Source organism: Boleophthalmus pectinirostris, unplaced genomic scaffold (assembly GCF_026225935.1).
Source record: "Boleophthalmus pectinirostris isolate CB_2022bp ecotype Guang Dong unplaced genomic scaffold, ASM2622593v1 HiC_scaffold_988, whole genome shotgun sequence".
NCBI lineage: Eukaryota > Metazoa > Chordata > Actinopteri > Gobiiformes > Gobiidae > Boleophthalmus > Boleophthalmus pectinirostris.
This window is the reverse complement of record NW_026571567.1, coordinates 2818-18533: the sequence shown is the minus strand read 5'-3', so window position 1 is coordinate 18533 and position 15716 is coordinate 2818. Positions and strand designations below refer to the sequence as shown.

The 15716-nt window shown below is 37.8% G+C and overlaps 1 protein-coding gene across 1 annotated transcript; it reads left to right on the top strand.

The window, feature by feature from the left end:
- The first annotated feature begins 1514 nt into the window (after positions 1 to 1514).
- pheta1 (PH domain containing endocytic trafficking adaptor 1) lies at positions 1515 to 7657 on the top strand. The gene is made up of 3 exons (XM_020932317.2): positions 1515 to 1625; positions 1979 to 2049; positions 2945 to 7657. The coding sequence occupies exon 3, from the start codon at positions 2984 to 2986 to the stop codon at positions 3848 to 3850; it is 867 nt and encodes a 288-aa protein (XP_020787976.1). The 5' UTR covers positions 1515 to 1625; positions 1979 to 2049; positions 2945 to 2983; the 3' UTR covers positions 3851 to 7657.
- The last annotated feature ends 8059 nt before the right edge of the window (positions 7658 to 15716 follow it).

The following is a 15716-nucleotide window of genomic DNA, read 5'->3' as shown; positions in this document are numbered from 1 at the left end:
TGTATATTACTGTTGTACATTTGATGATACCATCTTACAGTACTTCAGTTATATCCAAAGTAACAAACACAAAAGTAGGAGGGACATGTTCCAGTTTGTTCTTGTAAAATTAAGCACCACATGTATCTACTGTTAAGAGAAAAGTATTTTCTAAAAAACATATATTTTTAGGAGAAAATATCAAGTCATCTCAAGTCACGGGGCTCAAGTCCGAGTCAAGTCCCAAGTCTTAGTTAGTCCATTTTATCAAGTCAAGTCTTAAGTCCTAAAAATAGTGACTCAATTCTGACTCCAGTCCAAGTCACAATTTGCAAGTCCCCACCTCTGCTAAAGACCTGCACTAGTGAACAGGTGGAGCTGTAAAAATAAAGGTTACATAGTGTAGCTTTAAAGATCCATAAAATATTTAGTCTTGTACTGTTTAGGGGGGGGGGGGAACATTACAGCCATGACTAAAGATTTTTTTAAAGACTCCTAGTCAAAAGAGAGAGGCATTATTATTTACACTGCCACCTATTGGACAACTAATTAAATTGCAACCATTACCCATATTCTATAACTAGACTCTAAAACCAAACATGATAACTATAATGCTTTTTTTTTTTTGCATCTATAAAGGTGCACTATGTAACTTTTCCTGCAGAAGGTTTGCCACTTGTGGAGATTCTGTTGCTTTTGCCTGAAATATTCCACAGTGGTGCAGTCAGTTAGGCCAAGGTAAAGCCATTTTTAAAGGTATTTTTGAGCAGTAAAAACACTTGTAATTGAATGACTGCATTGTACATTCCAAGCAAAGCGATGTCAACCCCAGGAATGTTACACAGTATAATTTTTAAGTGCCCATTGTCTATTAGGCCTTTGCACTCTCACTAAATATAGAATAAATACATATATAGACCCCAGGTAGTGTAGCTGACCCTCAGGTACAACTAATGGTGATCTTAATAAATAAAAAAAACTAAATAATATGTCTTTTTTTAAAAAAAGAAAATGCATATATTATTGGATGAAGTTGCTTGCTTTAATGGTGTCTTTCTTCATGTTTATAAATTATAGATTGTGTTTTTAATGTTTTAATTTGTCTGTTTGAACAGGTGAATGACACACCATTTTTCCAATGTGTTTTTTAATACTGCAAATGGCAACTATACAAAATAAACTGAACTGAACTGAACATACATTGTCCTTTTGCAGAAGACCAACAAATTATAACGAGACAGTAAAAATGTGCCTATGCATGGGTCTTACTTCCTTATTTATTGAGCTGTTCCTGTCCCTCTAAATTGCACAAGATTCACTACCCAGTTTTACTATATTTAGGTCATTTCAAGTTCATTTCACACTATAAAATGTTTGGATGCACTTCCATCCAGACTGCAGACTGTCCACGGGCAAGGAAGACACGGTGCGCCTGTTTTATGTACACACTCCTCCGAAAAACTCCACGGCTGTACAAACACTCCCCAATATTTGTGACCCCGCCCAGCTGAACTCACCGGGTAAAATCTACAGACGTCCAAACAGCCTGTGTATGTCACGTGACCGGGAAGAAGGGAGGGGAGGAAGAAAAGGAGAAAAAGACCGAAAGAACACGGATCAAAATAAGACCAAAGACGTCGCCAAGGGTGAGGCTGTATTATGTGTAGATTTGGATAATTTAGATATTTAGCACCAAAGTAGCTTGTCAGACTGGCGTTTAACCTTATGTCATTGTTCATATAAGATAACGCTGTTAGCTTGTGGCTTTTGGAAACTTAAAATGCTGATGGAGGCACATTTCTCCAAAGCAACGAGATGCGTAAAACCTATGGCACATTGGATAGAAGACGCACGCAACCTTTTAGTTATGGCTGTTTGGATGGGAAAAGGACGCTCCAAAGCTCGTGATCAAAATATTTAAGATACAATTATGCATAAGTGAAAAATTAACCAACATATGTTCCTGTATGACTTCAATTGTGTGTATTTTTTTCCTCAGGCAGATGCTGGAGAAGCAATCAAGACGAAAAAGATTGAAAGTGAAGACATGAGGGACCAGCGTTATGGGAGGTAAGAAAAAATACACTTAATATAGTCAGCCCAGACAATGGTAATAGTATTTATTTAGCCTACTTTTTGGGAAAAATATTGTCAACATTAGAGGTAACAAGTACAAGCAGTGCAATTAGAATATCACGTTTTTAACCAATAAATTGTAATTATCAATACAAACTAATACGTGAGAATAAAAAGCTGGGAGTGCTCGCCTGGATCACAGATAAGTCTTTGTAGGGCAGGTATTTAATAGACAAATAAAGGGTGGTGTATATAACTAATTCATGTATACAAAGCAAACTTCAAAAACAGACTGCTTTGGACTTTCTGCTTTTTTGTCTACAAAATAATACTTAATTTTAAAAGTATTACCGTGTGGTCTTATACCGGTTCTGATATAGATCAACAACATATTAAAACGATTAATAAAAGGTCAAATATTGTCTGTTGGTATTTCTGACAATCCTGCTTCTTAAAGCATTTTGCTTGTTTACAAAGCATTGGTCTGGATCCTAGGCTATAGCCACGCATGTGACTGAGCAGCACCTAATCCAATAGGCTTATGACTGTTCCTCTGTGCTCATTCAGTTACTCCATATATTTACTTCTAGGACAAATCATTCTTCTTCTTTCACAATATGTTACTTATAAACTTTAACAGATGGAAATTCTTAATGTTATTGGTTTAGGCCTAATTAATTGACCTAAACCCTGAAAAGTCCTTAATTCTTTTTAATAAGACTGAAGGAAATTAGGTTTGTAATAAACAAATAACCCATTGACCTTGTAATTCCAAATCTGAGATAAGCAGAGTTTGTTTTAGGAAACAACATTAACAGTGCTAAGGGCTAAAGGAACCAAAATGTTTGCTGGTTAAAGATAGCAGATGGTGCATTTCTTATTTCCACAGATAAATAAAGCCATTGTGGAAAGAGGAAGAAGAGTCAGGATGAAGCTGAATGAGCGCAGTGTGGCTCACTATGCCACGTGTGACTCTCCTCCAGACAAAACAGGCTTCTTGTTCAAAAAAGGTGAGCGTAACACGGCGTATCACCGCCGCTGGTTTGTGCTGAAAGGAAACATGCTGTTCTACTTTGAGGAGCGGGACAGCAGAGAGCCTATAGGGGTCATTGTCCTGGAGGGCTGCACCGTGGAGCTGTGTGAGTCTGCAGAGGAATTCGCCTTTGCCATAAAATTTGACTGTGCCAAAGCTCGGATCTACAAGATGGCTGCGGAGAACCAGGTTGCCATGGAGTCATGGGTGAAGGCCTTGTCCAGGGCCAGCTTTGACTACATGCGACTGGTGGTAAAGGAGCTGGAGAGGCAGCTGGAAGAGGTCCAGGAGGCCCAGGGGGGCGTGGTCTGTAAACCCAAGTCCGTCAGGAGGAACCACGCCATGCGCTCCAGGTCAGGGGCCTCCTCTTCATCCTCCTCCACCTCGTCCCTGTCCTCTGCCTCCAGTGCCCCAATCATGTCCGCTCCAAAGAGTGCCCAGGATGACTCTGCCCCAAAGAGTGCCCAGGACGAGCCCCCGTCTAGGGAGAATGGCGTGGCCTGGAGCAGAGCTCCTGTTGCTGTGTCTAACGGGTCCATAGAGGGGGCATCGTCCTGTGCGTCCTGGGACAGCAGTGAGGACTCTGGGATTCACATGAGTGCTGGAGCGGAAGGTGTGAGAGCGCCCCCTGTGCCTCCTCGGAGAAGAGGCGCTTCATTGGAGAGCCCCTTTTCTCCGGGGACCGGCTGCTTCTCAAAACTCCATGAGTGGTACGGCAAAGAGGTGCAGGAACTGAGGGCTGAGTGGCTGGAGAGCCAATAACTGTCACTTTAATTTACCTTTGATACTGTCATTCCAACACAAACATTCTGTCTCTGAACCTCAGTGAGAAAGGGAATCATCTATGGGACTATTGTGCCAATTATACCTTTTTTCTTTGTTACAAAGAATCATGTGAACATGTGTCTTTACCAAGTATATGATTAAGTGTTAAAAGGAGCAAAAGCCAAAAAATCATAATGAGTCACTGTCACATTCCCAACTTTTTATTAGTATTTTAGCCTTATTTGTTTTTCACGTTAATCTGCATGAGATGACACAATCAGACCAATCGTTAATTTTTTAAGGTTTTATTTGTCTTGTGGAAATCCAAAACAATTCTGTTAGACCACACTGGATTAACACTTAAACATAAAAATGATATAGATGACTGACCACCCCAGTTTTGGCATTTACGAATACTTCTCTCGTATCTTAGTTTGACTTTTTATGTTTTGTATGCATTTCTACTTTTATACTATTCCAACGTTACTTTAAAAGCGCACTACGTAACTTTTCTAGTGGAGGGTCAGCTAGGTGCTTGTCTCCATGTTACTGCTTTGCCGGGAATGACTAAGTTAAAGACCAAGTTAAAGGCCAAATATACGGAGAGGCAAGAAGGTATTTTGAGCAATAAAAACAGAGAAATTAAACTGATGGACAATGGATACGTTTATTGACATATGGTGGAACATTCCCCAATTTCCAGGTTGTGGATAATCCACAAGAAAAGTTACATATGAATCCATAACATTATGATTATGGTGCCAATATTCATTGAGGAAAGCAGAAAGGAAGCTGTAATGTGCTTAAAAAACATAAGAAACAACTGTTGCTGATGTGAGAATAGGACACATTTGAACTTGCTCAGAGTTAAAAGTAAGGCTGTAAAATATACCAGAATTATAATTTGATTAGTTACAATTATCAAAATGCAAACACTGCAGTTATGTAGGTAATGCAATATACATGCCTACAATTTATACATCTACAAACATGCTCTGAAATGCTTGGGATTCCTGTGTTAGTTTAGCAGTTATATATACACATATTTCCATTTTCTCTTAAAAGTTATTGCTCTTGGAGTTGTTTACTCAGAACAAAATCTTACTTTTTAAAGGGCCCATATTATGCTAGTTTCTGATTTATGTGATAATGTAATTTCCTCATGACAAACATTCCTGGAGTTGTATTTCGTTTCGGTGCATATTTTAAAAGCACAAATCCTGCATATTTAGGCTGAGTCCTTCTCCTTCACTGTGTTTTTAAACTCCATACACCTTCACTAGAAACATTTGGATAATTTCAGACCTGGAATTACCAATCTCTAGTGAACTAATGGTAAAAGGAGCTGTGACCTTGAAAACTACTGCTTCATGACATCACAAAATGGAACAGAGCATTTTGAGCTTTGGAGATGTAGGCAAACTAATATTAATAGTGAATCAAATGTGTGAATGAAACAAAATACAACTGCAGGTATGTTTTTTTCATGAGCCCAAAGCATTATAACGTGTATTTTGTGTAATATTGTACCTTTAAACATTAATTAACATGAACTTAATCACAATTTGTTTTGTTATTCCCAAATTGTGCAGCCTGAGATGAAAGCAACCAACCCCCTTATGTAGAGGAACGCGTCTGCTCTAAGTGCAACTGCCAACCCCCATGCATTCCTGGACACTTGGCAGCGGAGCTTGTGTAATCGCTAATGCCCGAGAATGGTCCAAAGAACCCAGGGGACTGTGGTGGGAGCGCAGTGTCTTGCCCTGAGGTACTTATCGAGGTATTTTTAGCACCTGTTAGCCGTCAGCCAGATGATGCTTTGTCATAGAGCACTTTAGTTCTCCATTCTCACTCAAGATCCCCCACCCTGTAACTTGTAGCATTTGACACCTATTTTGCTCCTTTTTTCAGATAGACAGATACTTTCTTGATCCCAAAGGAAATTCAGATTTTTAAGTTTTTTTTAATCACATTGCTGACTGTAGTTTAAAATTCATACAGTCTGTGGTTTCAGAATGATGAAAAGTTTGGACCTTTTTCGTAGCAATTAACAATTCAAAACAAAATATTATATCTTTTGAATAGTCAACTCTCCCCGAAAATAGCACCATGCAACAGGAAGCTGAAAACTATGAATAGGCAATATTCTGAGTACTTTTTACCATTGAAAACAAGAGAATTAGTTTTGAATTGTTCATTTCTATGGCAGTGTTTATTTAAACCATGGGTAGGGATGTGTGATGTGGCAAAATTATTATTTTTAGTCTGATACTCATTTACAGTTTCCTCTTTTAGGTGTCATTTTAAGTACTTTCCCCCCATTCAAAAGCTGTAATATTTTATTTGTAAATTGTTAATTGCTATGGCAACGGTTCAGATTTTTGATCATTCTGAAACCCATGGATAGTTTGATATTTATACATTTAAACTTCCTGTTTATAGGCGACATTTTGGGTACTTTTTCAGTTCAAATGATATAATCTTTGGATTTAAAATTAGAATCTCTATGGCAACAGTGTTAATTAAAATTTTAATCGCACTGAAATCCACAGATATGGATGTGTGATATTGCCAAAAACTAAAGTTGTTTTACTCTTATAATGACTACTGATATTATTAGATGATATGTTTGCAATCCATCCCAAATGTCCTTAAATGTGCCAGTATTGTTTACTGACATACATACTTGATATTCTAATATTTTATACCTATAAAACTACTAGGGAACCACGATACCGATACTGAAAAATTGGATCAAATATCGGTTCCATGATGTCTGTTCAGTCGATATCCTGGTTGGGCCTTTAATTGGATGCAATAAGACTATTTACAGTTAAATTTTTTGTAGAATTTCTCATAATGTTTTTTTCTTTCATTTATACAAAGCTGCAAAACATAATTGGATCTCTTCGTTGATAAGTTAACTGTGTTTAAGGAAATACATTTTCTATCCCTACACTGGTATTGCTCAACATCGGGTACTGGCAGATACTTGAAAATCAAGGTATTGTATCGGAAATGAAAAAGTTGGATTGTTGCATTCCTAAAAACTACAATTTTATGATTTCATTGCAGACGATGCTTTGCCCTCTTTTAGCTTGTTACACGAGAAAACCAAAACAATTTGGAAACTTCACAATTTGGACTTTTGGGTTACTGTTTGTTTTTACATTCTTGCATTTCTCTTAATGTTGTTTTAAAAGGTTCACATGTAGCCAATATTTTACTGTGCCTTTTAATTTCTCTATGCACTTTTACTGTTTATTTTTTACTAATGTATTATGTGTTTTTCTCACTCCTTTTGACAATGGCTCAGTGTCTTCAGTCACATTGGCGCACAGCACTACAATTACTGTCAATCATTTTACTGTTTCAAAAGAGAATGTAAAAAACTTGGTACAGAATTCCTTAAAGGGACACTATGTAAGTTTATATGAGTTGGCATGACTTAGCAATCACCATGGAGACAATGTGACTCGACCAAACTATCTTGTTTTGGAAATAAGAATGTCTGTAATTACATAAATGGAAGATAATCAAGTTTATACCATACTGTGATAACATGTGAATGAGACAAGCAGGTGACAGACCCCCCATGAGAAAAGTTACATAGTGTACCTTTAGTTTAAACACCACGGCTGCAGCAGAGTTTAGTTGATGACTCTTAAGTTCTCAATGACAAATATGAGCCAAGAGAAAATGAAAGACATTCCTTTTGATAAACTGCAGTGTTAATTACTACCATGGTACTGTGTCATTAAACAATCATATGTACTAATGTTTAATATTCTCAATAAACCACATCTATAATTCTTGTTTGTGGGTGTCAGTGGTGGAATGTAACAAAGTAAAAGTACTGTACTTTACCGTATGTTAAAGGGTCACATTTTTATATACCTTAAATAGACTTTAAAGGGGATACTTTCTACTTTTACTTCACTACATTTGAGAGTAGGCGTCTGCACTTCCTACTCCACTACATTTTTTAACTGGACTGAAAAGCGAAAGTATTTTTTTATTATAGTTTCAGACCTGCAGAAAAGTCTGAGGGATTTATTTTAACACATCCATAGTTCGACCAAACAAAAACATACAAATAAAAATAGCTAGAACCCCCCCCACAATGTAGTAATTTCTGTTGAACAAAATTCACAACAAATCTTATCATGTCATTACATTTGAGGCTTTATTAGATCTCAAAATCTGTGCAAAATACTTAAACTTTTTACACTTTAAGTACATTTTTAAACAGGTACTTTTAATACTTTTCCTAAGTAGATTTTTCATGTGGGTTGCCAGGTTTGCTTTTGGACAATGTCTAATGTCAGTTAATGGATTTAAAAGTATATCTAATGCAGTAATTTGGCATTTTGAGTGTCCTGACAGTGCATTGTTCTGAACCAAAAAAGACACAAAAATGACTATTACAGACATCATTTACACTTTTTTTTTCTGAAATTGGTGTAATTTAAAAACCTTTTAGTTGATGGTGGATGATCTTTTTTTAAAACAAAAGTGTGACGCAAATCAAAAAAGGTTAAAAAACACTGGTCTAATAATATTTCCTTGGCACTTAAATGATCTTCCTGTTCTTTTGTGCATGTGTTGTACAACGAGTGTTATGAGGCCAACAGGTCAGCAGGTGGCGCTGTGCAACAATTTTACAGCGCGTTCCTCGGCGTCGGACGTCACGCACGGATCCTGGAAAGAGCTGCACCTGGCTGAACAGGTAAGGCAGGAAACTAATCATAAAGTAAAGAATTTAATTAAGATCTACAATTAAGATGCCACAAGACAGACTTAGTGTTAATGCCCACTGGAAAAGGCAAAGAGAAGGAATAAACATGTTTATTAGATTTTCAATATCAAAGTGGCTTGTTGGCGGATTTTATTTTATTTTTTTCATTTTTAAAATATTGGTTGAATAGTTTAACGATATGACCCCCTGACACACATGTTCTTTTTTATGGTCTAAATTATAGGCCATAGGATCCGTGCACTTTCATGGCTATAGACAGGACAAAATTAGGCTTCCATTCGTCCAAAATTTAAAGCCATCTAAATGATACGATTTAACATTAATCTCGTAAAATTCACAAACTTAAAAAACAAACAAACAATGTACTTCCTGTATTTCAGTATAAATTATAGTTTTGACTTCAAAATAACGCCCACCATAACCATCACTTAAACTTGGTTTATACTAAGCTTTTATGGTGGTGTGTTGCTTTTAGTTTTTTTTTTTTTTTTTTTTTTTTTTTTTTAAAGTCTCAGCCATCTAGCGTTATGTTTACGGTCTCAGCTATAGACTGTAGGCTACATGCACTTTCGCGGACACAGAAAGAACAAAATTAGCCTACTCATCAAAAATGTAAAGGCATCTAAACTAGATGATTTAACGCTAATGCCGTAAAATACACAAACCTTTTAAAAAAAATCTATCGCCTGTGTTTCAATATAAATTATAGTTTTGACTACAAAATAACGGGCAATTATACACCATCACTATAAAACTAATTGGTGTACACAAAGTTTTTTTGTGGTGGCGTGTTAAAACCTCAAATATAGCTCTCTCTGTAATAATGCTTTTATCTTGAAACGACACACGCTTGTGGCTGCGCTCTTTACGCACAGAGCTGTCCGGAGAGCGCGCGTAAACTTTTTTAACAGCGGAAATGAGGAGTCGCCACTTTTTCCGCGTCAAGTTCGTGTCAGACTTTTTTTGTTTTTTTCATTTCCTTGTTTTTTTTTACAGAGGGGAAAGAGGCGTGCGCTCACCATGAGAGAGAAAGCAGAGAGCTCTCCTCGCCTGCCGCTGGATCCTCTCCGCTCCTGTCCAGTTTTTGGTTGTTCCTTTTCGTCGTTTTGACTCAAAGTGGATGCAAAAACGCCACATTTCCGTTATGCGAAGTCCAACTGGTTGGTTAGTCGAGCTGCGGTGGGTGCCCGACCGAGATAACGGAGAACGTGAGTATGTTATGATGTGTGCAGAACTCGGCGTTTCATTGTGAAAGGTTATTACCGTGTACTAACCACACTCTTCTAATGGGAAGAGAACCACAGTGCAGCGTTGTCCCAAAGTGGCAATGCGCAGCGACAGCAAAACTTATCGGCCCAAACTTTTCTTTTCTTCGCCCTTTATCTTCTCAACAAAAGTGGCTGTGTGAAATTTAAAGGGCCCGGGCACGCATTACAGCAAGCACAGCGCAAATGCACGTATTTTTTAAGCTGGAAAATGGTTTTGCTGTGTTAAAATTCCCAACATCGTCTGCAGAATGTTTGAACAGTGCGCTGCGGAGGATACTTTGAATACGAGGCTATAGGGACTCAACTGCATGCACTACTTTGCCCTTTTAATATGTTGTTTTACGCATATGGACATATTGTGCATTGTGTCTTTAGATGTCTGATAGGACAAGATAACTTACTTTTCTTGCATTGACCTGTTTGTAAAGATAGTTTGAAACAGAGAAGATACTGGCTTTAGTACAAACCACCCAAGCCCCCAAAGCACAATAAAAATAATTATATAAGTAAAATTATTGGGACATAAAGGTGCAAAATGTAACATTTAAGGTGGAGGGTCCGCTTCTCTACTCCCTGGAGAAGTGATTTCTTTGCATGGAACATTCCACAGTAGGGCATTAAACATCTCTCTTGCTTTTGTTCAATTACAGCTGTTTTATAGCTCAAAAATATCTGAAAACATGTGCAGACTTGCTTCCACATTGATCTGACCATTAAATTGTCTCCTGTGTGATTACCAAATTTATTTCCATACTGTAGAATAATCAAGGCGAAACAGTAATATCTCCATGGAGACAAAAAGGTCGCGGACCCTCAACCAGAAAGGCTACACAGTGGACCTTTTAGTAACAGTGTTTGGATAATTAAAAATATGAAGTTTCTGAATCAAATGTTTGCCTCTTTACAAGGAAGCCAACTCAAACTAGTTCCCACTTCTTCTGTTGTCTGCTAAGTAATATGTCTGTTAAGTTTTGATATAAGTCAGTTTTATTTTTATTATGATTTTTTTTTTTTTTTATGCGAAGTATTGCATGCCTTGGGTTCAGTCTGCTTACTTCTCATGACTGCTGCATGGAGAATAGAAACTAGTGTGTGCAACAACTGGCTCGCTGTTGTCTTCCTGTTCAAATCTAGGCCCATTTGACTCAGTTTTGTGAAAGGGCAGTGAAGCATCCTCATGTCGTCGTGGTAATTGCTGAATTAAGTTGGCCAATATAGAATAACAAGCTCCTTTTTTTTTTTTAATAGCTGTGCATTGTTGTAACTCGGCTCAGAAATGACAGTTACTCAGAGGATGTTTATCTTAACTAACCTACATCCCGAATAATGAGTTTGAAAATGACAAATATGCATGTGTCTACAGGTATAATGTATTTAGATTGAAAGATATGTTTGGCCCTAGGGCTGCAACTGTAGACTGTAACCTTCTAGTTGTCACATTCCAAATAGGAAATGTTCACGGGGGACTTCTGTCTCCATCGACACTGAAAATTGTCACCCCTCTCTGTGTAACTACTGCAGGGAGTTTCGTCATTTTGGTCTTAAAATGTTTGCATTAACTCGCTCTACGTGATCGTGGTGTTTTTATTTTCCTTTTATATTATTTTCTTTAGATAAATTCCTTTTTCTAATGTGGAACTGGCTCCAAATTTGCTCCGATAACTGCCACCATTGTCAGCTTCATTTGACTGCAGCCAAATGCTATGGATGAGGTCACTCGCTGTATAAAGTCTATGGTTGCAAATAGAGATCAAAAAAGATGCTATAGTTGACATTTTATGCAAAAATGTTATGAAAGGAAATAATATGCACGACAAATTTAGGGTCCCCAGTGCCTCCATTGTAGTGTGGGAAAGCTGCATGTACTTCTAGGTAGTTCTAATACAGGCTAGTACCAGCACAGAGCCTGCGCACCCTGTTTGGCTGTGATTCACTTTGAGGACAGATAAGACCAATGCATTTCTCAGAACAGGGTTAAAACCAGGGCACCGCAATATTAGAAAAAAAAAAAAAAACTGCTCTCATTATGCAACTTCAGAAATTACACAGCAAGCAGTGATACCAGAGACTTATTGACTCTATGGATGAATTGTTCACTGGTAGTATAGTTTTGACTGATTATCTAGATCAGGGTTCTCCAACCGTTTCCTCCTGTGAGCCACTTTTACGAAGCGAAAATTGCAAAGAGCTACAGTTAGTGCTCAGCGAAATTGAGTCTATATAAGCGTTAGGCGGGGTACAGTTGGATGCCTTTAAACAGAAACCATTTTACATATATGCACACAGTTAGCTATCAAAAGTTTACAGTTACAGTGGTAAATAGTTTTATGTTATGGGTATGAATTTTCAGCTTAATGTTATTCCTAAATCCTTTGGGGAGCTATTGGAGAGAGGGTGTTTGGTAGAAGATACTGGTAGCAGACCCCAGATCTACTCAGTGTTTTTTTGACTATGATATGCTTGTGGTGGGTCTGCCAAAATATGCTTGTCTCCATGGAGAAACTGAATGCTATAGTGTGGAATATTCCAGGCAGAGAAACAAGCAGATGGTGAGCTCACTACGGGAACTTTACCTAATATTTGCTTTTCCAAAGAAGCTTTTGAGTGTTATATTAAAGCCAGACATACTAAAATAAAAGTATGTTGTTGTTTTTTTTTTTTTTTTTTTTTTTTTTCATTTTGTTTGTTTATTCCACTGAAAAATTAAGAAATACAGTCGTTACTGTGAGTGGGCTTGCATCTCCTCAAACTCTTATTTTGCCTGGAGGAGGGCCTCATCCTGCATGGAAATGTTGTTCTTTTGGCTATAATATTCCACAGTAATGCTTTGAAGTATGATTTAAAATGTCTGTTTCCATGAAATCATACAGTGCCACCTCCAGAAAGTTACATACAGTGCTTTTAACCCCTATTCATGGGTTTCAGAATGATGAAAAATCATGCACGTTGCCAACAGCAATTACCAGTTAGCAAAAGAAAATATCCTATTTTCTGAATAGTGAAAAGTCCTCACACTGGTGCGTACAACAGAAAGCAGAAGCTCTTATGAATCTTGATGAAAACATCTCACAGTGTTTAATAGACCTTCTCTACATACAGTATCCACCATAGGATCTTATTGTACTCTGATAACATGTCCTGAAATACAAGTGATTCTTATATATTCTAAGGATACACCGATCCAGCTTTTTCTGTTCCGATGTCGATACTTTGGCTTTAAGCATTTGCCTGTACTTGATATCAGACTGTACCTTGGCAGAGACTGAAAATATTCTGTATTTACTTTAAACACAAAAATCATTGAAATGTAACTGTTATCATTTAAAGTAATTATAACAGCAACAAATACAAGTTTAATATTATGAGATATTTTGGGCATTGGCCAGTTAATCATCACCAGATCCACCAAAGTGGATGTGAAGTGTTACCAGTACGTTCTACATTTTCCAAAGTGCTGTCTCATCTTCAAACAGAGATGATGTTCTTTAGTTTGACACAGTGGAAATACAGTGCACTTTGTGACCTTTGCTAGCAGCTGTGGCTCAGTCAGTGTCATGCTTCTGTCTGTCTGAGATTTTATCAGAGCTTTCACTTTGCTCCTAGCTTCACAGAAATCCACTGATGAGACCACGAGGAGGTTTGGCCCTGGGCTCTGTCCGGGGGGAGCGGAAGAGAGGAGGAGAGGAGGAGGAGGAGACGAGAAGATTGGGAGAAGGAGGAGGAAAGGGAGAGGAAAAAGAGGAGGGGGAGCAGAGGAAAGGCAGGGAGGAGAAGAGGTGGAGAAATAGGAGAAGAGGAAGGTGAGAGGAGGTGGGGGAGGAGGATAAGAGGAGATGAGGAGGAAAAGAGGAAGATGGGGAAGAGGAGAGGAGGGTTAAGAAAGTAGGATAAAACAAACACGAAGGTGGTTTGTTTGTTAAAGGCAAAACACACATTAAAAATTCTATTCTAACCACATAAAGCTGCACTATGTAATTTTTATGATGGAGGTTCAGGCACCTACTTGTCTTTATGGAGTTGTTATTGCTTTGCCTGGAATGTTCCATAATATAGAATTAAACCTATCTATCTCCAGGAAGACAAGCACCTGTAGCCAAGTAACAGGCTAGTTTTAGACTTTTGTGAACAATATAAACCTATAATTACATCCTAATTTTTTCCACAATAAGTTTATGAGGACTTTTCTTTTTTCATAGAGACCAGAACGGAGAGCATTTTACTTTACAGACACATTACAGACAGGGGCCTCAGACTGGGGGAGGGTAATGTTTATCCAGGGCCCAGAGCAGGGAGGGGCCCTTTACAAAATCTGTAATATGCAATTTTCATATAGAGAACATGTAATACGGGCCCACCAAGATCATTTCAGGGCCCAGAATTTTGTAGTACACCCCCGATTACAGGGAGAAAAATAGATTTAGTGCCTGTGAAAGACTCATCAAAACAGTAGATTTGCAAAAGAGGAAGCCTGAGTGAGTTATGCAAAAATCACAGCAAAAGGTCATACTTTATTGTTTAATGTTTGGAAAATGATTAGTGCACTTAGAATTAATTAAAAAAATCTGTAAAGAGCAGGAGCCGTCCTTGTGGTTCTAATGTACGGCTGTGTTCAATTCCTCCGCTGTTGGACCTCATTAGCTCCAAACGTCTCCGTGTGTGGAAAGAGTGGAGCCCGATCCAAGTCTTCCAGGAAGTCAGCTGGCTTCAGATGATTCACAGCTGATCCTTCCTCCTTCTCCTTCTCCCTCTCCTCCACATGCTCTGCTCTCCTGTGTGTGTATGTGTATGTGTTTATTTATTGTTTATTTCAACAGGGGACACATACAACAAACAAGGATTAACATGTAATCTGGTGCACGTATCACAGTGTTTATAGCCATGGCTAATTTGCAGTACCAGTCCCCAGAAAGGCTTTTAACATTTCAGGACTTTCCTCTCTTATGCAAACAAAAATCAGGTAGTCACGCTGTAAATCCTTTATTATTACACGATTTAAAGTTCAGATATGTGTTAAAATCGATTAAGGTTGGGGTTGAAATGAAGGTTAAGTGACAAGTAACTATGTCGAAGTTTCTGATCAGTCTCCAGGAAATGAAATGAAGTCAGTGTAATGTCTTGAGGAAGTATGGAAACTCGTCATCTATGAATGAAATGATCTGAAGTTTGTTAAAATAGATTAAGGTGAAAGGTGATGTTAAGGTCGACGTAAAGGTTAGGCAACAAGTAACTGTGGTGCTCAGCTGCAGTCTCCAGGAAACGAATTGAAGTCAATGCAATGTCCCCAAACCACGTGAACGTGTCGCGGCATACTTTTAAGTTCAGATATGTGTTAAAATAGATCAAGGTTAGGGTTGAAGTTAAGGTTGTGTAAGAAATAACTATGGTGAAGTTTCAGATCAGTGTCCAGGAAATTTAAGTAAGTCAGTGTAATATCCCCAAATAGAATAGAAACCGATGTGTGGATGACATGGTTTTAAGTTAAGATATATCAAAATAGGTTATGGGTTATATGTTATAGGTTGTTGAACGTAACTATGGTGAAGTTTCATATCAGTGTCCAGGAAATGAATGCAAGTCAGTGTAATGTCCTATGGAAACCCAGCATCTATATATGACATTATTTTAAGGTAAGATGTGTGAAAATAGGTTAAGGTTATTTAAGATTGGGCGAGAAGTAACTATTGTTATTGTTCGGATTAGTCTCCAGGAAATAAACTGAAGTCAATGCAAAATCCCTGCAGTGGACCAAACAGAAAGGCAAAGAAAAGGTACATAACATAACATAGCATAACAACAACATAAGTTTAAATTTTATAAAGTCAAAAAAGATGTAATT